Source organism: Enhydra lutris, unplaced genomic scaffold, assembly GCF_002288905.1.
Source record: "Enhydra lutris kenyoni isolate GAN:26980312 unplaced genomic scaffold, ASM228890v2 scaffoldscaffold14, whole genome shotgun sequence".
In the NCBI taxonomy this organism is placed as follows: Eukaryota; Metazoa; Chordata; class Mammalia; order Carnivora; family Mustelidae; genus Enhydra; species Enhydra lutris.
This window is the reverse complement of record NW_019154098.1, coordinates 48,684,525-48,712,330: the sequence shown is the minus strand read 5'-3', so window position 1 is coordinate 48,712,330 and position 27,806 is coordinate 48,684,525. Positions and strand designations below refer to the sequence as shown.

General features: G+C 33.7%; 1 protein-coding gene across 1 annotated transcript in view; it reads left to right on the top strand.

Moving 5' to 3' along the window:
* LOC111146500 (cyclic nucleotide binding domain containing 1) overlaps positions 1-27,806 on the top strand; it is a 461,604-nt gene that overhangs the window by 415,814 nt on the left and 17,984 nt on the right. Inside the window, exon 11 of the mRNA XM_022502041.1 lies at positions 3,988-4,055. Coding sequence (XP_022357749.1) covers positions 3,988-4,055 — 68 coding nt within the window. The remainder of the gene's footprint in view (positions 1-3,987; positions 4,056-27,806) is intronic.

Below are 27,806 nucleotides of genomic sequence, written 5' to 3'. Positions count from 1 at the left end.
TTTGGTTAAAAATCACCAGTGTAGCCATCTGACCCTGAGCTTTTCTTCATTGGAAGATTTTTGACAACTGTTCAATCTCCTTATTAGTATATATCTATCTATCTATCTAGAGAAAGAGAGAAAAAACATATGTTTTATTAGATATGAAAAAGGTTAGAACACTACAGGTACAGACATTTAAAGCCATGAGAGAATATTATGAGCCACTATAGCAAATAAATTTGAATATTTAGATAAAATGGACAACTGTCTAGAAAAGCAAAACCTTAGAAAATCTTCACAAAAAGGGGAGCCTGGCTGGCTTATGCAGTAGAGCATACAACTCTTGACCTGAGGGTCATGAGCTCAAGCCTCATATAGGGTATAGAGCTTAAGAAAAAAATATTCACAAAAAGAAATAGAAAATGAAAATAATTTTGTGCCTGTTAAAAAAACTGAATATGTAATTTAAAAACTTCCTATAAAGACCCATTTTGTTTGGTAATCTGTGAATTCTACTAAATATTTAAGGAAGACATATGTCAATTCTCACAAACCCTTCTAAATAGGAAGAAAAACAGTCTTAAACTTTTTAAATTAGTCTTTATACTAAAACATCTCAGAAACATTATAAGAAAAAAATCATTGGCCAATTTAATAAATAAACATATATGAAAAATTGTACTAATATGTTAGGATACTGAATCCAGAAATATATAGAAAAACTATTTATCACAACCAAGTTTGGTTTGTACCAAAAATATAAGGTTAGTGTAAATTCAAAAATGTATCAATATATTTTACTATATTTCAGAATAAATGAAAAACATCATATAATCATTTTTTTCAGAAACCCTTAGTTTTTCAATTTTTTTGTTCAAGGAACTCAGACACAGTACCGTTTCTATAATGATTACTACAGTTTCAGAGCTTCATGTAAGCACTATAATAAAAATATGTCAACTCTTGAAGGCATTCTTCTTTAGGAAAACTTGCTAACAGCAGGGCCCTTTGAATCATATCCTGTAGATCAATCTGACATTACTTTTTCAGCTGTCCCTCCTGAGATCTCTCTGAAGCTACAAAGAAAAGGAAACAATAATTCTTTTATGGCTATCATAATTACTAAAATGGAGTCACATGGTGTTTCTTTTGCATGCACTTTTGAAAAAGTGTGCTTCTTTGCTTGTTAAAACATTGTTAGAAAAGGAGTGAAAATTTTGTGTGTCAGAGTCGAGTAGAATTCAGAGATGACATCTTTTTGCTTTTATTCTTGTCTGTAGCAGTCACCTGAGCTGCAGAGAGACAACATTATCACACATTAAATCTGCTTATTGAATGACCACTCACCTCCCAGACTACTTTTATTTGTTATTCAAATACATTTTAAAAGTTACGATAATACTATATAGGCACACCAAAAACTGCTTTCTAGTTTCTAAATTAAGCTACATATTCTCTTCTCTGATTAAATTGTTTGATATTCTAAATTATTTTTTATTATTTTTTAAAGATTATATTTATTTATTTGACACAGAGAGAGAGGGAACACAAGCAGGGGGAATGGGAGAGGGAGAAGCAGGCACCTCGCTGAGTAGGCAGCCTGATGCGGGGCTGATCCCAGTGGGATCATGACCTGAGCCAAAGGCAGAAGCTTAATGACTAAGCCACCCACGTGCCCCTGATATTCTAAATTATTAAATGCAGTTTCATAATGTGGGTAATGTAAAGTCGGTGTGTTTAAAAAAACATGAATATTGGGGTGTCTGGGTGGCTACAATGGTTAAGCATCTGCCTTTAGCTCAGGTCATGATCTCCAGGTCCTGGGATTGAGCCCCATGTCAGGCTCCCAGCAGAGCCAGGAGTCTGCTTCTGCCTTTCCCACTGTTTGTGTTCTCTCTCTCTCTTTCTCTCTCACTCAAATGAATAAATAAAATAAAAAAATAAAAATAAAAATAAATAAAACATGAATATTAATGCACACATCTGTTATACAAATGATGTTCCTATACTTTCATACCCATAAAAATGAAGAAAATCCATACAATTCTGTGATGTACCTTCCATTAGTAATTAATGGCTTACAATGAGGTCCTTATCCATTTTTTTACCTTTTAATGAGATAAACAAAACTTAGCGAAAATCTTGGCCATATATATAATACAATAATGTCACTTGCTTAACTTTCCTGAGGCCTCAATTTCTCATTTGTGAAATTGTTGCAAGAATACCTATCTTGTAGATATTATGTGAGAATTGCAAAAAGATAACATGAAGTTTGTCTTGGTGGTGCCTAGCATTTAACATGAGCAATCAAATTTTAGTTTCCTTGACTTCTTTTTTGTATCAGGCAATTTCATTTCTGTGTCCCACTCACAGACCCAGAAAAAAAGCTCCTTAATTAGTCTCTCCTAATTGAACCAGGGATATATCCTTAATTAATGTAAATAAATTTATAGGTTGGGACAAGCCAATTATCTTTTCTCAATAAATAAACTCTGGCATAAATACTGAAGCCAACTGGTAGTTTCTTGAATTATAGGATTATATCAATTTGATTTGGGGGGTCTCCCACATTAGGTGTTGTATAAAATGCGGCAGTGGAGAAAGTGAACAGATAATTTAAAGGGAAGTATGTGGGAGTGTGAGAGGGACTGAATAGTTTCCAATGTACAAACCTAGCACCCTAGACTCCTAATATTTTTGATCTCACATTTAAATTTCATTATGCCTTATTTTAAGAATCTACTCTTTATTTTATATGCCCTTTTTAAGCATATAGTTTTTTTTACTTTAGCTAACTTATGTTCTAATATTACAAATCCAATGAGTTTGAGTCATCAATTACTCCAGTGCTTCTAAAATTTTGTTATTTAGGGCAGGTTTTATTTTTCAAGATATTAAGTTACATCATGATTTTTATTAGTATTTATTTCTAAGTTCACTATAAAATTACTTAATATATTTGCTAATATTACATAGAATGTTTTGAAACTGACATCTTTACATTAAAATATTAGTGGATTCATTGTATATTTCAATATTGAGGAAAAAAGAGACTATGAAGATTACATAAGGCCAAGGAGGAAAAATTATCAAAAAGTTTGTCCAATAATTGAATGGGTTATGCATAAAATATCATGATCCCAAATTTTAGTACATATTAATATTTATGAATATATTACTTAGGTTGCTTTTGACACAAATTTAAAAACATACCTAATTTAAAGGATAAAGTTATTTATTATGTAAGAAGAAGCAAACTATCTAATGATGTCAGCATAGATCTTTCTGTCTTTTCACTCAGCTGTCTTCAATATGTTGGCTGTTGTCCTTAGTCTTGTCCTTTCATGCATCCAAAATGTTGCTGCAGGCTCTGTGATCCAACACAACTTTGCCCAAAACATAAAGGGCAGCTGCCCACCCCCAGATTGTTTTTAAATTCTGGAATTTAGATTTCCCCAAAAGTCCCCCAAGACACTTCCTGTTAAATCCTACTGGATTTAAATTTCTGGTGTTCTCTATTGTCCAAGAAGAATTTTGAATAATTCCTCTTTATTCTCAAATGTGCTCCTGTTTAGATAATAAATTATAATTAAGTTTGGTCACATGGCTATGCCTTCGGAGCACGAGATCCTGAATGAAAAAGCAAATCTTATTTTTAGCCTCTCATAGAAAGTGATTTTGGCAAGGGATAATGTAATGGCTTTGGGTAGGCAACCAACAATATCTGTCACATATTAAGTACCAAACCATTTCATATTTCTGATTATGAAGTTAGACATTGTACAAATTAGATTAACTTATGCTAAAATTCTCTGTGATAATCAAGGTGTCTGTGAATGTGAATTTAGGAAAAAGTTCAAATGAGTAAATTTTATCATTAGAGGAAATTCAATTTGGTCTTTCATATCAAAATAATGATAAAGATGAACAACTTTTCCACTTTTTAGTTATTTTTATTACTTTTGATGGTATTATAAATAATTTCTCTGCTTTTTTTCCTAGAATTAGACCCAGTGACCAAGCAACTTATGCTCTATACAGCTAAACCAACTTTTGGCCATCTGACAGATGTAAGTAAAATGTCCAAGTTATAATAAATATCACTATTCATGGTAATTAAATGGAAGCATCTATTATATTTTAATGTTTAGTACCTTTGCTACTAAAATAACCGGAATATTATCCACTCCCTAGAAAATACTGGAGTAGAATATTTCTACCTACTTATGTGTTTTAATGTGGGGTTATGGTAATATTTTTGGCAACGTGGGGATTTATACTAGACCACAAAAATTCTCATAGCCTGTTTCAACAAACTGTACCATATAATCATCCTTACATAAAAGGGAATCACTTAAGGGGTGCCTGGGTGGCAGAGTCAGTTGAGCCTCCCATTCTTGATTTTGGTTCTTGTCATGATCTCAGGGTCATGAGATCCAGCCTTGGGTGGGGCTATGTGCTCAGCTCTGAATCTGCTTAAGACTCTCTCTCCCTCTTCTGCCCCCACCCCCACTCTTTCTCTATCTCTTTCTCTAAAAATAAATAAACTCTTTAAAAAAAAAAAGAGTTTCACCTATGTTTTCAGATCTTACATTTAAGTTTGTAATTAATTTTGAGTTGATTTTTTTGTATGATGTAAGATAAGGGTCTAGTTTCATTCTTTTACACACCTATAATATGTGACAACATGGATGAACCTTGAGGATCTTATGCTTAATGAAATAAATCAGTCACAGAAGGACAAATATTCTATGATTCCACTTATATGAGATAACTATCATGGAAGCAAAGACTAGAATGAGAGGGAAATGGATAGTTGCTAATCAATGTATAAATTAATCAATAAAAGCAATAATATAGTCAATAAAAGCAATAATATAATCAATAAAATTCTTGAGAGCTATTGTACAACATTTTGCCTACAGATAGCAATACTATATTGTTAATTAAAATCTTTTAAGAGGCTAAATCTCATGTTAAGTGTTTTTAGCACAATAAAATATTTTTTATAATTTCACATTTTTAAGAGCAGTACATTTAAATAGATATTTCAAAAGCTGTACATTTTTTTGTTTTGGTATGTCCATTTTATGTGACTAAAGTATTACTTGTAGTTGTAATAAGCACATGTTATGCCAATCTTTATAAAACTTATATTTATAATATCCTATAGAATGCATAGAGGACCATTAAAAATTAGATCACATTAGAATAGTTAGTTCAAGTTAGAATATTTGATAACTTACACAAGAAATGTGAAGAAACCCTTGAACAACTTTATGATATAATGAAAAGTATGCAGAAAGTTTATATCAATAACATTTCAGAGAGGTCTGGAGAAAGCCAGATAACTTGATGGAAGGCACAACCCAAGTCCACATGTCTGGAGAGGATGTTTGTGAAAGGTGGCAAACTATGCTGTGTCATATGAAAAAAAGGTAGAGAAGTCAAAGGGAAAGGAAACAGATTGGCTCTTTAACCAAATAGGGTCTTTGAGGACCAGAAATCCCTAAAGGGAACTTTTAAAGACTAACTTGTTTATAGTGTGGTGCTCAGTGCAAGCCTTGACCTCTGTCTCCCCACAAAATCATTAGTGAAATCTACATGACTCACTCTGATGCTTTCAGTGTTTTCTTATGGGTGAATTTGGACACATGTTGAGTCTTCCTTCAAGACTAATGTGTGGTAAAGTCCCCCAAAGAGGATAACATCTGGGTTTTATTTTGAGAAGTTAACTGGGATTTGTGATTAAGGTGCAGTTCTCAGCTGTATTTTGTATTAAATCATCAAGATGAAAGTGATACAAGAGTGTTTCATTACTGTGGTTGCCAAATGACACAAACCATGATAATAGTTGGCATATGACTTCATAGAAGAGGAACATTATGAGATGAGCATTTGCAAAGTTTAATACTGAAGATTAAAATAAAATACCAAATTCATGTACCATTTCATGTATTGAGTGAGAGAATCAAGAAATGATATTCTAAAGTCTTTGGCTAGTAATGGATGTGTTCTTGAGCTACAAAAGTTAACCAAGTTCTTAAGATAGCAAAACCTTTCCAGGATTATAATAAGATGTCCATGGCTGATGTTGCCTGGAGAGGTAGAATTTCTTGGAGAAAGTACTCTATTGGGTGAGTTGGTTGTTAATTGAGTATTAGAATGATTTGTTGAGGTCAAAAGCAACCAAAAAAAAAAATAGAGAAATGTATGGGGAATATAATGCCAGTGACATAAGAAAAATATTTTGATTTGTGGTTATAATATGCCAGTGAAATGTTCAGGAGTAGGAGGTATAAAGTAGAAAAATGAAAAAGATTACAAAATCATTTTCAAGACCAGTGCTAAGAATTACATAAGGTGGACATGTCTCTATTTTGGGGGCAATATATTATAAAGTGGAAAGTAGCCAGGATTAAGAGGACAAGATTTTGATCATAAGTCAAAAAGACAGGTAATAAGAGACTTCTACATATATTTTAAAACTCCAGAGACTTTGTAGTAAGATTTGTGATAAGATGATGTGGAGAAAATGTTAGAATTACTCAGAGATAGTCACTTGAAGAGCTATTTATAAATAAGCACTCCTGGAAAGAGCTTGAATTCATTAAAACCCCAAATTTTCCTCCCTCCTATCTGTCTCTTAAGTAAAGCTGATCCAGGAGGAAGAAGATTAGAGGTAATAATGCTTGTCCTTGGTAGATAAAAATGGAATCGTTGACTTGAAACTTCAGTTGTCAGTTCAAAGTGGGCCATTTGCAGATTACTAACATGTGGATCAGCTGCCTAAGGTCATATGTGCTAGCGAACAGGAAAAAAATGGCCTGCAGAACTTGCCCTGGGCACTGAAATTGCCCACTAATTTAATTCTGGTCTGATGGTTGTCCTACATAGAGCTGATATGACCAACAGAGACATGAAGAAACATATTTGGAAATAAAAACAAAGAACTTTCCAAGACGCTAGGAAGTAGAAACACTTAGCCACTCATTTTAGGTTAAGGGTACAAATTATATGCTTGTCATAGAGAAGTTAAGCTCCTAAAATGAGAGTAGTTTGAAAGTAAGGCAGAGATACCACTATTAGAAGCTAAAGCGGAGAAAAGGCCCACAGTTTCTGGCAGGTGGGCTCTGACTCTTAGGATGAAATGTGGTTAGTAGTTGAGGGCTGAACTTCTGAGTTCCCCTCTGTACTTCCCCTCCTGTAGCACTAATTGCCTAGTCCTTGAACTTAAGATATATCTACTGACCTCTGCTGACTCAAGTATAACTTTGCCTGACTCTACTGAGAGGGACAAGTCCAGAATTAAGAGAAGAGACTCTCTTGAAAGCTGAGTCATCAGACTAGATCAGAAACACTACTCAGAAGAGGACACTGAAAAGGCTCCTTTATTCCTTAGGAGCAGACTTTCAGCTAGTACTCATTGGAGCCGTAGGTATCACAAGTAAATTCTGGTGGTCTTGAAATTTTTTTTTTTTTTTTAGGGAAATGCAGATGTTTTTTGTCTGTAATGTATAAATAAGAAAGAGGATTTTATTTATGGGGTTAGTGGATATAGGAAATGCTGGAAAGGGCTGGCTAACTGGCAGGAACTGACACCTGCATGAGCAAAGATATAATCTATGCATTCTGTGGAACTGAACATGATGGGGAAATGTGATATATCAGAGAAACAGGCATTTAAAAGGCAGCAGAAAGAGGAAAATGGAGTAAGGAGAAAATCCTAGGTTGGAATTGTGGCCAGAGATAGACTTAGAAGAAGATACACATTTCTAATTAAACTTTAAGTTGCTTGCAGTGGCAGGTTTAAAAATAAAAGTTCTGTTTTGCCTTAGAATTTCCAGTTGCTCACTAATGACTTTTTGTGATTTTATTTTACTTTTTTATGCTTAGTAGAAAAACAGTGCCACATCCAACTTCAGGTTTAGGGACAGGAGCAAGAAGAGAGGCTGCGTACAAAGCCAGCCACATGTGTTAAACTATGTAGCACAAGAGCACAACAACAACAACAACAACACTTTATTCTCCAATGTGTTAATAATCATGCAAGTGCTCACTTTTAGTTCTGTATTTGTGACTATGATGTTTTCTGACAATTCTAAATTGACTTCAAATTTGGCCTCCTTCAAGGCCATCTATTAGTGACTTGCTGTGATGTTTTCAATGTGTTCTTGTGGTTGAATTTGGACCCATGTTGAGTCTTCCTTTAAGACTAATATATGGTGAGGATAGAAGTCCTCCAAAGGGGACAACATCGGGTTTCGATTTTGAGAACTCAACTGGGATTTGTGATTAAAGTGTAGCTCTCAGATGCATTTTGGATTAAATCATTATGATGAAAGTGAGACAAGAGTGTTTGTACAAACTAGTATTATTTTAACTAATTCCTGCAAAATCAAAATTAAAAGAACAGAATATATATCTGAATGAAATACCTGTATCTTTTATACACCTTATTCATGCTGATCAGCATTTTTTTCACAGACTTACAATTATTTTTACTAGTTTGTAAAAATGAGGAGTTTCAGACACAGATCATTAATGTCTGTATAATTATTGGATATTTTTTTGAAAGATTTTATTTATTTATTTGGAAGACAGAGATCAGAAGTAGGCAGAGAGGCAGGCAGAGAGAGAGGAGGAAGCAGGCTCCCCGCTGAGCAGAGAGCCCGATGCGGGGCTCGATCCCAACACCCTGGGACCATGACCTGAGCCGAAGGCAGAGGCTTCAACCCACTGAGCCACCCAGGTGCCCCTAATTATTGGATTTTTAAACAAAGTCAAATTCTTATAGCCGAAAGAGCCAGCATTGAAATTTAGCTTGGATCTCACTCCCACTCATATGCTCAAACTCTTTTTAATTCTCCGATGTTTACTTTTAAAAACACTGTTGTTTTGGGTGCCTGGGTGGCTCAGTCAGTTAAGTGTGCAACTCTTGATTTCGGCTCAGGTCATGATCTCAGGGTGGTGGGATTGAGCTCTGATTTGGGCTCCCTGTTCAGTGGGGAGTCTGCTTGCCTCCCTCTCCCTCTATGCTTTCCTCCTATGCAACTCTCATTCACTCTAAAATAAATAATCTTTAAAAAAAAAGCCCAAAAAACTATTATTTTACCTTTCACAACTAATCTACAATAAATCTGGAAATGACCTTTGTGTATGGTGTGAATTTAAGGTCAAGTGTATTGTTTTGTTTTTGTTTTTTACACATGTCCAATTTTCCCAGCTTTATGTATTGAAAAGACCATCCTTTTACTCATTGAACCACATTGCCATCATTCTTATAAATCAGGTGATTATATATGTGTGAGCCTCTTTATATATTCCCTGTAATGTAATAGAGGTACATTTTCCCCTCACACCAAAATAGGTTAATTTTTGAGGATTATATATAAATTCTGCTTTTTTTCATAGAAGAAATCCTCTTGCCTTATTTTTCTTCATAATTGCCTTGCCAATTTTCCCCTTCTTTGAATTTCCATTTAAATTTTACCATAAAATCGACTTATCAATATCCACAAAATAACCTTCTGGGATTTTAAGGCTTTCTATTTGTCTTTGCTTTTCAGTAGTAATTTTTTTTAATTTTTTTATTTGTTTTTTAAATTTTTAAATTTTTTTAATAAACATATAATGTGTTTTTATCACCAGGGGTACATGTTTGTGTGTGTTTTTTTAAGATTTTATTTATTTATTTGACAGACAGAGATCACAAGTAGGTAGAGAAGCAGGCAGAGAGAAAGAGGGGGGAAGCAGGTTTCCTGCTGAGCAGAGATTCCTGATGCAGGACTCAATCCCAGGACACTGAGATCATGACCTGAGCTGAAGACAGAGGCTTTAACCCACTGAGCCACCCAGGCACCGTGCTTTTCAGTAGTTTTCTTTTGATGTGCCAACTTTTGGTTTTGTTCTTATTTCTAGTTATTATGTGTAGGTTTTAGAGCTTTTTGAATCTACTGGCATCTATCTTGCATTAATTTTGGAAAATTCACAACCAGAAATTTTTTCAAATAAAGATCCTGCTCCAATCTTTTCCCTCTCCATCTCAGACTCCATTTAAATATGTGTAAAAAATTTGTACTTTGTCTTTTCTCCTCTACATTTTCTACATTTCTATTTCCTTTTCTCTCTGCTTCAGTGTATTTGCATACTTTCAAATATTCTTCCTGCCAGTTTACTAATCCTATCTTCTACTCTAATTTGCTGTTAAATCTGGCTGTTGAGTTCTTAATGTCCAAATCTGGGTATTTATCCAAAGGAAACAAAAAACACTAACTCAAAAACATATATGCACACCCATTTGTTCACAGCAGCATTATTTACAATAACCAAGATATGGAAGCAACTTTAGTGCTCCTTGATGGATGAATGGGTAAAGAAATTGTGTTATATATACACAGCAGAATAGTATTTAGCTCTTAAGAGAAGAATGATATCTTGCCATTTGTGACAAAATAGATGGACCTTGAGGACATTATGCTAAGTGAAATAGGTCATTCAGAGAAAGACAAATATTGTATGATCTCTTTTATATGTGGAATCTAAAAAATAATAATAGTAAATTAAAAAAAAAAAGCTCATAGAAACAGAAAACAGATTATTAGTTGCCAGAGATGGGAAGTACGGTGTGAGAAATGGGTAAACTGTATTTTTTTAGTTTTAATAAATTGAAAAAAAATGTATAGGTTCCAATTATCAGATGATATCTACATTTTTTCATCTTTCTTGCCCACTTTTCCCACTTTATCTTGAACATATCAATTTTTTGGTTTTTTTTTTACTGTAGTAAGAACACTTAACATGATATCTACCCTCTTAACAAGTTTTTAAGTGACTACATAATGTTTACTATAGACATAATGTTGTATACTTGATCTCTAGAGCTTACTCATCATGTATAACTGAAACTTGATACCTATTGAGCAGCAACTCCTTATTTCCCTCTGCCCCCATCCCCTGCAAACCACCATTCTACTCTCTGTTTCTGTGAGTTCTATTGTTAAGACACCTCATGTAATTGGAATCATACAGCATTTCTCCTTCTACGACTGGCTTATTTCACCTCACATAATACCCTACATTTATCTATGTCGTTGCATGTGGCAGAATTTCCTTTTATCTTAAGGTGAAATAATATTCCATTGTATGCATATACCAAATTTCTTTATCTAAATCATGATAGGCATTTAGGTTGTTTCCATATCTGACTATTGTGAATAATGTGTCAATGAACATGGGACTGAATATATCACTTTGAGATCTTGGTTTCAATTCTTTTGAATATATATCTATTAGTGTCATTGGTGGATCATATGGTAATTCTATTTTAATTTTTGAGGAACCTCCATACTATTTTTCCATAGTTGCTGCACCATTTTAGATTCCCATCAACAATATACAAGGGTGCCAATTTCTCCATATTCTTACCAACAATTGTTTTTTATTTTTTAATAATAGCCTTCATAACAAGTATGAGGTGATATCTTATTGTAGATTTGATTTGCATTTCCGATGATTAGTGATGTTGAGAACTTTTCATATATGTGTTGGCCATTTGTATGTCTTCTTTGGAGAAATGTCTATTCACATTATTTGCCCATTTTTAAAATCAGCTTATTTACATTTTTGCTATTGAATTGAAGGAGCTCATACTATATTTTGGATATTAACCACTATCAGATATATAGTTTGCCAATACTTCCTCCCATTTCATAGGTCACCCGCTCATTTTGTTGACTGTTTTTGTTTTGTTTTGTTTTGTTTTGTTTTGTTTTTTGCTATGCAGGCGCTTTTTAGTGTGAGGTGGTCCCACTTCTCTATTTTTGCCATTTTTGCTTGTGCTTTGGGTGTCATTTTCAAGACATCATTACACGGACTAATGTCATGAAGCTTTTCTCCTATATTTTATTCTATGAGTTTTATACTTTTAACTCTTTAATTCATTTTGAGTTGATTTTTATGTATGGTGTCAGATAAGTATCCAATTTCATCCCATTGCATGCATATATCCAGTTTTCCCAAAACCATTTGTTGAAGAGATGATCTTTTTCCCATTGTACATTCTTGGCATTCTTATTGAAAATCAGTTGATGGCACATGTGTGGTTTATTCGGGGGCTCTTTATTCTGTTCCATTGGCCTATTTGTCTGTTTTTATATGACTGAGATACTGTTTTAATTGCTGTCGATTATAATTTGAAATCAAGAAGTATGATAACTCCACCTTTGCTTTTTTCTCTCAAGATTGCTTTGGCTATTTGGGGTCTTTGTGGTTTCATAGGAATTTTAAGATTGTCTTTTCTATTTCTCTAAAAAATACCATTGGGGTTTTTATATGGATCGTACTGTGTCTGTAGAACACTTTAAGTAGTATGGATATATTAATAATATTAATTCTTCCAGTTCATGAATACCAGTTCTTTCCATTTATTACTAATTTCTTTTATAGTTTTCAGTGTACAAGTTTTTTATCTCCTTGGTCTGATTCTATTGTAAACAGGATTATTGTCTTAATTTCCTTTTTGGATGACTCATTGTTAGCATATGGAAATACAACTGATGTTGATTTTGTGCCCTGCAACTTTATATTTATTTATTTATTTATTTTGAGAGAGAGAGGGAGAGAACAAAGGGAGGAGAGACAGCTGGAGAAGGAGAAAATCTTTTTAATTTAATTTTATTTTTTCAGTGTTTCAAGATTCATTGTTTATGCACCACACCCAGTACACCATGCAATATATGCCCTCCTTAATACCCACCACCAGGCCCTCCCAACCCCCCACTCTCCTCTCCTCCAAAACCCTCAGTTTGTTTCTCAGAGTCTGTAGTCTCTCATGGTTCATCTCCCCCTCCGATTTCCCTCAACGCACTTCTCTTCTAGAGGGAGAGAATCTTAAGCAGACTCCATGCTGAGCACAAAGTTCAACACGGGGATCTATCTCAGGACTCCAAGATCATGAGCTGAGCAGAAATCAAGAGTCTGATATTTATCTGACTGAGCCACCCAAGTATTCCTGTGTCCTGCAACTTTAAAGCCAGACAAAGATCCTACAAGATAAGAAAACCATGGCCCATATCTTTGGAGAACATAGAATCACAAATATACAACAAAATACTAGCAAACCAATTCAATAGCACCTTAAAAGGATCACACATCATGAGCAAATGGGATTTATCCCTGAACAAGGATGGTTTAACATAAATCAGTTAATGGGGTACTCCACATTTATAGAATGATGGAGATAAAAGTCACGTGATCATATCAATATATGCATAAAAAACATTTGACAAAATACCCTTTCATGGTAAAAACTGTCATCAAACTGGGTATGATAAGAAGGTACCTCAACAAAGTAAAGACCATACTTAACAAGCCCACAGCTAATATACTCAGTGTTAGCAAACCAGCAGTTTTCCTCTATCATCAGGACCAAGGCAAGGATGACCACCACACCACTTCTATTCAGCACAGTACTGGAAATCCTAGACAGAACAATTAGACTAGAAAAAAATAAAGCATCCAAACTGGAAAGAAAAAAGTAAAATACTGTTGGGCTTATAAATGTAGAAAGCCCTAAAGACTCCATAAAACAGAACAAAACTGTCAAATTTATGTTCAAGTCCTTATCTACTGTAACATCTGAATTATCCATGCATCCAGATCATCTAGATAGATGACCTTGGTTCTCTCTGACATTGTCATACTTGATGCCATGCCCAGTAATTTTCAATCTCATGCTGGATATTTTGCACAAAAATTCAGGAGACTTTACATGACATCCTCCTAGTAATTGACTTCTTTTTTCTTCAGTAGGCAGATGGAATGGGGAGTTCAACACTTAAAAGAAGCAGGGAATTAAGGCTGCATCACAACTTTGGTAATAGTCTATTTGTTCATTCCTGTCACTCACCAGGGTTTTTCATGGAATTTGAAAACATTATGTGGACCCTTCCCCTAAAAGTTCTGAAATCTATTTTTACCTCTCCAGGAAATACTGCTGAAAATTCAGCTTTTTTTCAATGGTTTTTGGATAAGCATTTTGGGTTCTTGCCTTACACAGCTTCAGGGATACGGATGATAATTTACCATGTGTTTGAGGCCCATAAAGTCTTTAATTTTGTCATTATAAACACAACAGACCATGATTACCAAATCTTTACATCTTCATAGGATTATAAGATAACCAAAGGTTTAAAAAAAAAAAAAGTTTTTCCCAACTTTTCTAATTGTGTTTAGCAGAAATGGCAGTCTACCACAAAGTACTCCACTTTACCTGGAAGCAGAAGTTATGCATATACTTCTACTGAAAAACATGAGTCAAAACATTTTCCCTCGTTAATTTTATTTCCATATTTAGGCTGTACCACTTTTTATGGTTTTCCATCTCAAGGACATGCCTACAGTACATTTTTTTAACAAGTGTCTGGCTGTATTTTTTTTCCCAGTGAATGGTTCAAGACTGTCTATCAGTCCCTAATACCTGAAACATCAAATGATCTCCCTTGCACCTGTATGGTTCCCACCACAGGAATACCTTTGCTTAAGACAATTAACTATTCTACCTTTTACACATTTTTATGCTAAGATTTTGCTGAGGGCATGAAATAGAGACACCTTTTCTCTTTCTTCTTTGTAGAAAGGCTAGACTTCAGGGAAGATACTTAGTGGCCCTGACTTGATAAATAAATGAGGCTCATGCAGAACAACGGAAGTCTGGGGAAGGCATATGAGTAATTGTCAAAAGAATGTACAAAAAACATTGTAAATACAGAAGGACTAGAGAGACACTACTTTAAACTAGACTTGACTCAAAAAAGTTGAAAAGGGAGCAAAAGGAGCAGAGAGAATAAAGAAAACATTCATTTACCTTTTTCCCTTTTTGAAACATTTATTATATTTAAATTCAATTAGCCAACATAGAGTACATTATTAGTTTCAGACGTAGTATTCAATAATTTATCAGTTGCTCTAACACCCAGTGCTCATCACATCACATGCCCCTCCCCCTTAATACACATCACCAATTACCCCATCTCCCCACCCACCTCCTTTACACAAACCGTGGGTTTATTTCCTACAGTGAAGAGTCTCTAGTGGTTTTTCTCCCAAGAACATTTAAAGCATTGTGAGTCAAGTTCAATATCAGACCAAACTAATAAAGTGTTTGTCCTCAGTGTGTAACATACAGTTCATAGTTGGTAAAACATATTAAGAAGAATAAAACTAGATATTTTTAAATGAAAAATATAGTCAGAGATACTTTGTAGCTGGTTAAAAGCCATTCTTCTGTTACTCTTGAAATAAATCAGGTTTGTAATAAAGCAGAACAATTAGATTTAATTTTTAAAAATAAAAATCCAGGAGTGCCTGGGTGGCTCAGTCATTAAGCGTCTGCCTTTGGCTGGGGTCATGATCCCAGCATCCTGGGATCGAGCCCCACATCAGGGTTCCCTGCTCAGTAGGGAGCTTGCTTCTCCCTCTCCAGCTCACCGTGCTTGTGTTCCCTCTCTCACTCTCTCTCTCTGTCATAAATAAATAAAATCTTTAAAAAGAAATAAATAATAAAAATCGAATATTTTACTCTAGAAATTTAGAAGATGTGGTAAATGAGAAGGCAGAAGAAAAATTAAGAAGTTCCTTTTTATTTGGGGCTTCTTTATTCCTTGGTTCATCTATCAGTGACTGTGTTACTTTCTGAAATTCTCTGTAAAAATGAATATGTGTTGCACCAAAAAAAGAATAAATACTGTCTAGAAAATTCAATTTATAATGCTTATTCAAGTGTCTATCATTTTTCCTTGGCTGAAATTTTGTATTGAGTGTGCAGTGTTTTGCTGAGTGGTACACAACTGCAATCAGGAGAACAGCAGTGGTGAAGACAACAGAGATGACCACAGGGACACATGGAGTCCCAAATCTGTGCTCCTGGAATTCTTCACTCATCTGAGTGGTTGATTTTCAAAGACAAAAAAGCAACATGATAGCAAAATGGAGGAGGCTTGTAGGTGTAATGTTTCTTCACCCTACAGTAGATGTGGTACACATATCTGTTTTAGGTTCTTTTCGACATTTGACTCTGTGACCAATCTGAATGGGTTGAATTTTAAAAGTGAAAAAAAATTATTTTCATTTTTATAATATTTTCCCTATTTAATTCATTTAAAACAAATATATGGGATTTAATATAGATTACATAAACCATCACTTGTGGAACATTTTAAACAGTTATATTTGAGCTACTCTTTCCTTACTCTTGGCAATTTCTAATTCAGGATATTTGAATGTATATGACACCTGTATTTTTAAAAGTTTTATAAATGATTGCATTCAAGCTCCCTTCAGACTTGAAAACATTTACCTGGCATCAATCTGAAAACATACTTTTTAAACTTTGTTATTTGGTCCTGAAATAAAAGCTGCACGACTTTGACTGTTAAAGTAATCCAGGGTACCGTGTAAGTGTATGCATACCTCATCAACATTATTACTTTTCAAAAACAACCCTATCTTAGTTCTTCTCTTTTTTAAAAAGTTTTAAAAATTGTTTTATTATTTTTGAGAGAGAGAGAAAGAGAACACGAGTATGGGGGGAGCAGGAGAGGAGCAGAGGGAGAGGGAAAATCAGACTCCCTGCTGAGCAGGGAGCCCAATGCAATGTGGTGGGGCTGGATCCGAGGACCCTAGGATCCTGACCTGAGCTGAAGGCAGACACAATGAATGGAGTCACCCAGGTGCCCCCTTTTTACTTTTTTTTAATTTAAATTTGAATAATTAACATATAGTGTATTATTAGTTTCAGAGGTAGAGTTTAATGATTCATCAGTTGCATATAACATCCAGTGCTCATTACATCAAGTGCCCTCCTTAATGTCCATCATGCAATATCCTCATCTTTCCACCCACCCATATCCCCCTCCAGCAATCTTAGGTTTGTTTTAGCTAAGAGGCTCTTATAGTTTGTCTCCCTCTCTGATTTCATCTGATTTTATTCTTCCTTCCTTTCCCCTGTGATCCTGTCTTGTTTCTTAACTTCCATGTGTGAGTGAAATAATATAATTGTCTTTCTCTGATGGACTTATTTCACTCAGCATAATACCCTCTAATTCAAATGGTAAGATTTCATTTCTTTTGATGGCTGAATAATATTCCATTGTATAGATATACCACATCTTCTTTATCCATCCATCTGTTGAAGGACATCTGGACTTTTACCATAGTTTTGATATTGTGAACATTGCTGCTATAGACATTGGGGTGCAGGTACCCCTTCGGGTCCCTATGTTTGTATCCTTTGGGTGAATACCTAGTAGTGCAATTCCTGGGTCATAGTCCATTTCTGGGTTCTCTCTTCTATTCCACTGACCTATGTGTCTGTTTTTTTGACAGTACCATACAGTCTTGATGATTATAGCTTTGTAGTATAGCTTGATGTCCAGAATTGTGATGCCACCAGCTTTTTTTTTTTTTTTTTCCAACATTCATCTGGGTTTTTGTGGTCTTTTCTGGTTCCATACAAATTTTAGAATTATTTGTTCCAGCTCTGTGAAAAATATTGATGGTATTTTGATAGGGATTGCTGTGAAAAATGTTGATGGTATTTTGATAGGGATTGCATTGAATATGTAGATTGCTTTGTGTAGCATAGACATTTTAAAAATATTTGATCTTACAATCCATGAACATAGAATGTTTTTCCATTTCCTCATGTCTTCCTCAATTTATTTCATAGGTGTTCTACAGCTGTCTGAGTACAGAGCCTTTACCTCTTTGGTTATGTTTATTTGTAGGTATCTTATGGGTTTTGGTGCAATTGTAAATGGGATAGATTTTTAAATTTCTCTTTATTCTGTCTCATTATTAGTGTATAGAAATGCTAACTGACTCCTGTGCATTGATTATATTCTGCCACTTTGCTGAATTCCTGTATGAGTTCTAGCAATTTTAAGGTTGAGTCTTCTGGGTTTTCTACATAGAGTATCATGTCATTGTGAAAAGTGAGAGTTTGACTTCTTCTTTGCTGATTCAGATGCCTTTAATTTCTTTTTGTTGTCCGATTGCTGAGGCTGGGATTTCTAATACTGTGTTGAACAACAGTGGTGAGAGTGGCCATCCCTGTTATGCTCCTGACCTTAGGGGAAAAGCCCTCAGTTTTCCTCCATTGAGAATGATATTTACTGTGGGCTTTTCATGGATGGCATTTATGATATTGAGGTATGTTCCCTCTATCCCTACACTGTGAAGAGTTTTAATCAATAAAGGATGCTGTACTTTGTCAAATGCTTTTTCTGCATTTATTGAGAGTATCATATGGTTCTTGTCTTTTATTAATGTGGTGTATCACATTGATCAATTTGCAGATGTTGAACCACCTTTGTAGCCCAGGAAAATATCCCACTTGGTCATGGTGAATAATCCTTTTAATGTACTGTTGGATCCTATTGGCTAGTATCCTGGTGAGTGTTCGGCTAACTCTTAAAATAACTGGTTTTGTACTAGACAGAAAATAAAATAAAATAAAAAATTTAAAAATCTGTTAGGAAGAATAACATGGAAGTAATTGTCACTAATTCTCACTCATTTGAGAATTAGTGATTCAGAATTTCCTAAACAGTGTTTCAGCCAGCCCTTGCTCAGATCTGGAATTTTTTTAATTATCTGTTAGAAACAAACCAATTTCAAGCTTTTCCACATATAAGCCACAGTATATAAAAATGGAGAAAAAAATAATATATTATTAAATTTTTCCTGTTGAAAATGGTATTGGATTTCCTTATATCTGTGTTTCTATTTGTATATGTGAGCACTCATGTGTGTGCATAGGACAGCTCCTAGGACAAGTCAAAATATGAAGCCTCCTGCTTTAGAAAGTCCACAGTGGATTTCAGGGTTAAGCCATATCATCTGATAATTGTGTCCATCCAAATTAGATTGCTTTGGCTTTTCTGAATTGTGTCCTGTGTCATAGCACAGCTTAATTTAAATATGTTTTTACTAAAAATGTCAGAGCTCATCTGACTGTACTCTATTGTAAAAATGTAGGTATGGATGTAATTTCCAATATTCTTTTTATTAAGACATGTGGGATTTTTTTGTTGTTGTTATAGTGCCAGTAATAGGTCTTTTCCTGAATGAGTACCTTGTTTTCATTTCAAGGATACTGTGACCCATTAAATGAATCATTGATCCTTCTTTGTGTTGACTACTAGAAAGCTTTGGGCTAAATTTGTGTCCTGTCTCTAGCAGATGTACAGGAACATTTGGTATGCTTTCAGTGTACTCATCTTACTTCTGACATCATCTCCTTTTCCTATCCTCATTTTCCCTCTGTCCCAATTTTCTTAGTCAGTCTTGATTTATTTTGTTTTGTAGTTTTGCATGAATTTTTATAACAAAAACTTTTTAAGATATATCTTTTAACAGGAAAAGAAAATAAACTGAGTTCATAGTAATCATTATCACCTAGTGCCAACCACCTGATATAAATCATTTTATCCTTAAAGTTCCTGGGTGGCTCAGTTGGTTAAGTGTCTGCCTTTGGCTCAGGTCATGATTCAGGGTCCTGGGTTGGAATCACATGTTGGGCTCCCTGTGCAGTGGGGAGTCTGCTTCTCCCTCTGCCTCCACCCCCATTCGTGCTTTCTTTCTCCTTCTCTCTCTCTCTCAAATAAATAAGTAAAATCTACAAAAAAAATCATTTTACCCTTAATATAATCAGAATGATATAATTTTGCATGGTATGCTTTTGTCTACTAGCATATCATTTTATCCATGGTTCAAATGAGACTAGAGCAATACATTAAAATGACCAATATTGTTACCAGGGAATTTTAGGGAGTGATTTTATTTTATTCATTTGCATAATGGATTAATGTACAATAAAAGAGAATGGATGGAGGGAATAATTATATTAAGATAGTTTGGAAAGTATTTTTAATTAAATGAGTAAAACCCAATCTTTCCCTTTAGATACCTCTTAAAAAGACTCAATAGGCTAACATTTACTTTAATTAATATTTGAAATTGTCAGTTTATTCTATTATGTTTCTGGTCTAAATATTATGATTGCTGTGGATCATCTGTATTATCTGATACATGATTTTAAATTTTAGTTTAAATGTTCTCTAATATAAATATTTAAAAAACTATAAACACAGGAATTTTAAAAGATCTAATGTGACTACCTTATTTTATATTTCTACCAAATCAATTTTGAAAATAAAGTTTAGGAAGCAAAAAACAAATGTTATGTTGCAATATGAAAATTGCTCTGCTTCTAATTAGAACAAATGTTATGGTCTTTTAAAATTACTCTTGATTTAATGTGCTTACTTTCATGCATAATCACTGTGAGAAATCCTTCTGTTTGTAACCATATTCTTCCAGAAGGAAAAACTAATATAAGGGAAATTTCTAGAGCTTGGCAATTATTTCTTCTTTCAAAAATGGTTTTCAAGTTTTCTAAAAACTTATTTGAACAACTATTTTTTTCTGCATAAATAATTTTAAAATAACAAAGATCATTTGAGTTTCTCTATTATTTTAATAGGAGTTTTATTTTTGAATTAGGAAAGTCCCTATTGCAGCTATGATGAAACCTTCCTTGTTGCCATTTACCCTGTGTATAAGGTGCAATATTTTATTGCTCATGAAATACATAAAGTACAGATAGTGAATGCAGATTGTTCAATGAATGCCTGCTATTTGATATATAATTAACATTGTTAGGCTATTCCTATTGCACCCTTAAGTAAATCATTTACAAATGATTCAATCAGTTAACTAAATGACAGAGAAGTTCACTGAAGTTGTACTACTTAACACGTGTTGACAACTCCAGGGAGCTAATGACCCAAAAATTTCTACCATGATTGTTTTAACTCTATGCAGTAGGAAATTAGAGTCACCATATGATCTATTCAACAACCGAATATGTGACATATTCTATTGTTAACCGCACTGACTTGAGTGCTTATCATTTTTGAAATATGATGATCTTCTAATGGCAATGCATTTATTTTCAGGACCAAAGGCTTTAATTCTAAGGAAAATTAAAATTATGATTTACAACTTAAGAATAGAATTCCTTAATCCTATGGATTTTTTCTTCACCTTGGAAGATTAATGTTCTTCATATTCAGGAAGCTTAACAAAAATTTGAAGTCATTCATTTATTCAGGTTTTGTTTCAAATTTGTGATAAATATTTAGTTATTTTTAGTTTTGTATTTAAACTCACATGATTCAGGATGAAATTGCATAATGACACTAAGTATATGTTTATGAAAGATAGAAATATAGTTAAGTAGAGAAAGAGAGAAAGGGTTTAAGAGATGGGATGGTAGAGAAGAGTATTTGCCAAGTTGACCTCATGAGGGAGATAGAGCAATAACATACATTAACCAAGTAGCAATTATAGTCACTCTGGAAGTTTGTGCCCCCCAAAATTAAAATGTAATGTGATATGACCACTGTTTTCTTCACTTTATTATTTTCATTTCCTTATAGATTTTTATAATGAGGTATAATATGCATATAGTAAAAGTGTAGAGTTCTTAAGTGTACATGACAATAACCACGTAACCCCCACAAGGTTCATGAAGTTCATGATACAGAACATTGCCAGCACCCCAGAAGCCTTCTTCATTTTCACTCCATATCATTGATTTCTCCCCAAAGGTAAGAATTAGTCTAACTTTCTCATAAGTTAGTTTCACCTTCTCTTGACCTTTATATGAATAGAATTATATAGTATGCATTATTTTATCATAGGCTTCCTCTCCTGATAATACGTTTATGATGTTTATCAATGCTGTTGTATGCAGCAGTTTTTGATTCTTTTTCATTGATGAATGACAGTAGTTGGTAGAAACATGCTATTATTCCATGTAACAAACATATACAATTGATTTTGCTGTTTATGGACATTTTCTTTTTTCTGAGTTTTTCATTGTTAAGAATAATACTGTTGGACCTAGTACCAGGTAAGATGGACTAAACACATTCGTCCATGTCTTTCTCACTGAATGAAGTTATAGAACCTGGACAGAATGCATAGGGAAGCTATTGAGCTTTTTCAAATGTAAATAGTGGCAGGTATATTGGAGAAGAAAACAAGAATTCAAAGTAACACCAAACTGACAGTGAGTTTATAATTTATTTTCCCCTTGGTTTTTCATGTTGGTTGACCCTATAAGTGAGTACAGTCTCAGAAGTACAAGGCAGAATAGGATAGCTAATTCCCCAACCTTCTGTCCAGAGAAGTGGAAAGGGGGAACCACAGGGAACTGGAAAGTACCAGTGAGAATAATGAGATGAAGGAGTTCATGAAAGTCAGTCTCTAAATTTGTTTTAAAAAAAATCCTGAGCTCACACCTGAGCTGTGCATGTGTAGAACTATTCCTAATCAGTATTAAAAAAGACTTTGAGAACTGAGCCAGCAGATAGACTACCTCCCAGGTGGCCATGGGTGTCACATATTGGGGACAGATCTGAAAGCACTTCAAAGTCCTTGAAAACATAATTGACACTGGGATAACAGCCCACAAAAGGTGTATGGCAGCTTACAGACTGAACCTAGCAGAGTGACTTCTAGAGTGACTGTAATTGCTACTTGGTTAATGTGTGTTATTGCTCTATCACCCTTATGAGGTCTATTGCCTGCTTTTAGCAAAAATGGCACCATTCTCAATAGGATTAAAACAATACACATACTCACACACATATATAATATAATATGATATGATTTAATGCAATATTATATATATATATAAATATATATAAAGTTTTGCTGTACCTTTTTTACTTAAATTTTTGGTATCTGTTCTCCAAAAAAAAAAAAAAAAAAAGGAACTATGTAAGGTGATGGGTGTGTTAATTATATTAACTAACTTGATTGTAGCAATGATTCCACAATATACATGTATATGAAGTCATCATTTTGCAAGCTTTAAACATTTATAATTTTGTCGATTATACCTCAAAAAAGTAGGGGAAATGCATCAAATAAAATACCATTGAAACCATGAAATATTTAGGTTCACTGAAAACTAAAAATAATTGTTGAGAAAAACCAAAGAATACAAGTAAATGTAGAAGAATACCATGTTCATGAATTGAAAGACTCAAAATTGTTAACATGACAATCATTCCCAATTTGATCTATAGTTAGACACAATTACAATACAAATTCCAGAATGTTTTTCTCTAGAAATTGAAAAAATTGATTATAAAATTTATATGTAAATGTAAAGTATACAGAATAGCCAAAACAATTTAGAAATACATGAAAATATTTAAAATAGATGTGCACAATTTAGAAACAGATGAACCAGTTATCAAGATATACTATGGAGCTACACTGACCAAAAAATACTGGTATAACAAACCAATGGAACAGAACATACAAATAGGAGTAGATCCTTGCAAAAAGAGAGGGAAAAAACAATAAGAGATTCTTAATGATAGAAAACAAACGGGGTTGTTGGAGGGAGTTGGGTAGGAGATGGGCTAGATGGGTAATGGGTATTAAGGAGGGACTTGTTATGATAAACACTGGTTGTGGTATATATAAGTGATGAACCACTGAATAAGTGATGAACCCTGAATTCAGGATGAATTCTACCCCTGAAACCAATATTGCACTGTATGTTAACTAACTAAAATTTAAATAAAAAATTGAAAAAGAAAAGACCCATGTATAGATGGTCAATAAGGTTGACAAGATATTTTAATGAAGAAAGATATTTTAACAAAGAAAGAGTAGCCTGCAAATATTGGATATACATACGAAAAAACAAATGTGTGCCTTATCACACCTCATGGTCACACTAACTAAAAAATGTCAAAAGTACAAATTTCAGAAGAAAACATGGAAGAAAACCTTTGCAACTTGGAATAAACAAAGATTTATCACACAAGAGACAGAAAAAATGAGTCATATAAAGAAAACAAAGTGATAAATTGAACTAGAAAATTAAAAATTTCTGCTCTTCTAAAATTAGATAATGTTGGTGCTTATACCGCTCTATGACTATAGGAAGAAAAACACAAAAGTCTAAAGGAAAACTTTAAAGTGTAAATTTTATGGTATGCACATTATATCTTAATAAAAATATTATAAAAAGTTATGATTAATAAAATAGTAAAACCGATATCAGGAGAGCTTCTTTGAAAGATATATATGCAATAAATGATAGGGAATATAAAAATACCTCTTACAAAGGAAAAAAGGAAGATAATTAAAACATGGTCAAATTTTGAACACGCACTTCACAAAACATGACATAAAAATAGTCAAAAAACACATGAATAAATGCTCAATGTAAGTCTTCAATATAATAAATAATAAAACTATAATGAAATATCACTACATATGTAATAAGTTTTTGAAAATATTGATAGTACTAAGGGTTGGCTAGGATATAAAACTATTGGAACTCTCATACATTATTGGTAGGAATGAATTATGATAAAATCTCTCTTTGAAAAAGTTTGACAAAAATATAAAATCTATGAATGATGTTATTTTCTTCAGAGGGAATTTTTTTTTCTAGTTAGTAGGAAAATTACTGGAAGAATTACCTTGATTTACTCATGATTGATCTATTTTCAAGTTGCTTTCTGCTAGTGTATAGACCTCTGGTGTCTTATTTCAAAGACTGGGGTTCTATCAAAAGTATCTTCTTCCTAAAGCTATATGTTCTACAAATGTGGTCTAAAAATTACTCATGCCATGAGGGATAAGATTACTAAAGCTATCTTCCTTCAAGGAAATCAGAATTGCAGAATTGAACATAAGTAAATTATATTAATATCTATAATTAATAACAAAATTGGTAAGTTTTATGACAGTTGAAGAAGCATTATGGAGTCACTTACATACTGATGTTCTCAGTGTTCTCTAGATTCTGAAATTTAAAAATATTTATTTTCTCAAACTCTATTGCAGCTGGAGTGTTCATGTCACCTGATTAAATGTTTACAGGGGTTCTCTACAGATGGCTTCACTTCTAAAGAAACAGACTATATCTCACTAGCAAAATGTTCTTGATCTTTCTCAAGAACTAGAGCACAGACTATGAGAAAAGAAGTGGCCATTTTGTTATCATGTTGCCTACAAATAGGTATTGTAGCAAAAAAGAAAGAGCCTGTTTCATTGATTGCTTTAGTAAATTGAACAGTCTACCAACAGATTTGTATATCATTAATCCAATCAACTATGACTTCTTTAAGCCATCATAGTGGGGCTAGACTGCATTCTTATCAAAAACAGCAAGACAAGGGATAGGAACAGTTAATTTTGCAGGTACAATTTATGAAATATAGATGTAATGATTCTATATGAAACACTTTATCTAAGCTTTGAAGAATCAACAGAATTTTCCAGATGTAAATGTTAGGAAGTGGTGAGATGATCTATACTTTCAGCACAACATGAATTATTAAGTTACGAAGGAAAACATGGGGTTGAAATGGAGAGATTCTGATGGATATTTATAGCAGAGAAGTCTGAGAAGTTACTTGGTGTCATATTTTGTGAATGACTTTTTATTTGGCCAGATCTTCTCCTACCATCGCTAGTATTCCCCTGAGATTTTTATACAGGAAGGTATGTAGTCTATATTTCATAAAAAATTACTCATGTGGAAAACAGATTGAGGATATGAGTATAGGAAGGGTATCATGTTGGTTATACATACCAGGTATACTTAGTTAAGTGACTTCCATACATGTATATTGAATGATGTAATAAAAAGATAATAAAATTCAGTGATAAAATTCAAATATAATTAGTAAAACTTCATATGACATTGGCCTTTAAAAGATATCCTTTTTTAGAGCAATAGCTATCTATATGTATGGTCACAAAGGGTAAAATCAGTAAGAGTGCTCCTATTAAGAGTCATAAGACTGGGGTGCCTGGGTGGCTCAAAGCATCTGCCTTCAACTTTAGCAAGATCCCAGGGTCCTAGGATTGAGCCCTGCATCGGCTCCCTGGTCAGTAGAGAGCCTGCTTCTCCCTCTCCCTCTGCTGCTCCCCCTGCTTGTGCTCTCTTCTCTCTTTCTCACTGTCTCTCTATGTCAAGTAAATAAACAAATAAAATCTTAAAAAAAAAGTCTTTAAGACTTTTAGCTGTTAAACTTTTTTTTTTTTTTTTTTCCTATTGACCAGACAGAACTCCAGTTCATTGAACTTCTGGGCACAAAGCAAGGGACATCTGTTCAATTGAGCTTTCCATAATTGATATGTTAATTAAAGATGACTTTTAGCTTTTTGCATTTTGTTTATTTCTCATGATACATATGCCCTGTGGCATTTCACAATGGGTGTTGTCTTAAAAATCTCAAATACAAATAAACAAAACAAGCTATTCATTATTGCTTCCGGATTTAAAGTTGTACATGATGTAAGTCTAAGTGCTTTCTTTAACCTTTCTCTGGCCAGAATATTCTGGGATTTCCTCCAGGATAAAGATCAGCTCAGTGTGGTTCGTGCATCTGTCACATCTGGACTATCTCAATGTAGCCTCGCCAATGTGGACAGAGGCAGTGCAAAATCTGCTGTTTTCATGAAGTACAACAGCCTGTTTATATTTTGCAGCCAAAAGCACAAGTATAATACCAAATTTCCTACTTTCTAATGTAGATTCTCAACCATTTTTATTACTCATACTAACATCAATCACAAAGTAATCAGGACAATTTTACTAAGCTAGAAACCACTCAGCATCTATGTAAAATATAAGAGAAAGGAGACCTCAGTCCTTTTTAATCATAGATAGCTTTCAGAAAGATATGGTGTACAGTTTGTGAGAAGAGATAGCAAAGCTGTGAGTAATAACAATAGAACGCAGAGCAAAAGAAGCAAAGTACTACAATGAACCCATCTGAGTATGCACATGACCTTCTGGGAGTTTTCCTCCTTTTTCTTTTTTTGTTTTCCTTAAATGTTTTTTGAATTTTATTTTATTTCCAGTGTTCCAAAATTCATTGTTCATGCACAACACCCAGTGCCCCATGCAATAGGTGCCCTCCTTGATACACGCCACCAGGCTTACTCCATTCCCCAACCGCCTCCCCTCCGAAACCCTCAGTTTGTTTCTGAGTCCACAGTTTCTCATGGTTTGTTTCCCCTCTAATTTCTCCCAACTCACTTCTCTTCTCCATCTCCCAATGTCTTCCGTGTTATTCTTTTTTCTTTTCCTATGCAGCCCTCAACAGAGGAGTTGTTAATTTCTGAAAATGCTGAAGGCTGGTGGATCCTCTATCCACTCAGTTAAATAGTTATATATTAGACAATAAGGTGTTGGAAGAAATAGACTAAAAAAAAAGAAAAAAGAAAGACATATTTTACAGACATAGATAGACATAAATGTAGATATAGATACATATTATTTTCCAAAAGGTTTACACTTTTACACTTCAATTAAAAGCACAATGCTTAATATTTCAACATGGACAAATACATACTAGGACCCATGTGATATTTGTAAGTAGTAATGTATACCAATTTGAAAAATACTGAAACTTAATATTAACAGAAGAACCAATGTGGTGTGTTCAATGTTTATTTCTGTCATAGTTCTAACCATTAATATAAAGCAAATCTGAATTTTCTAATTCATTTAATTTTCATTTCAAGCCATGTTTTGTTATAACCAGATATTATAAAAATAGCTAAATATGGAGTTAATTATTATAATCAATTTCCCTACAGATATCTAAGATGATAAAACTAGATAGTCTGTGGTTATCACAAGCATTAACTTTCTTTCTAATGAGATAAATCATACAAATGTCTCATTTTTAATGGTAGAAATGAAT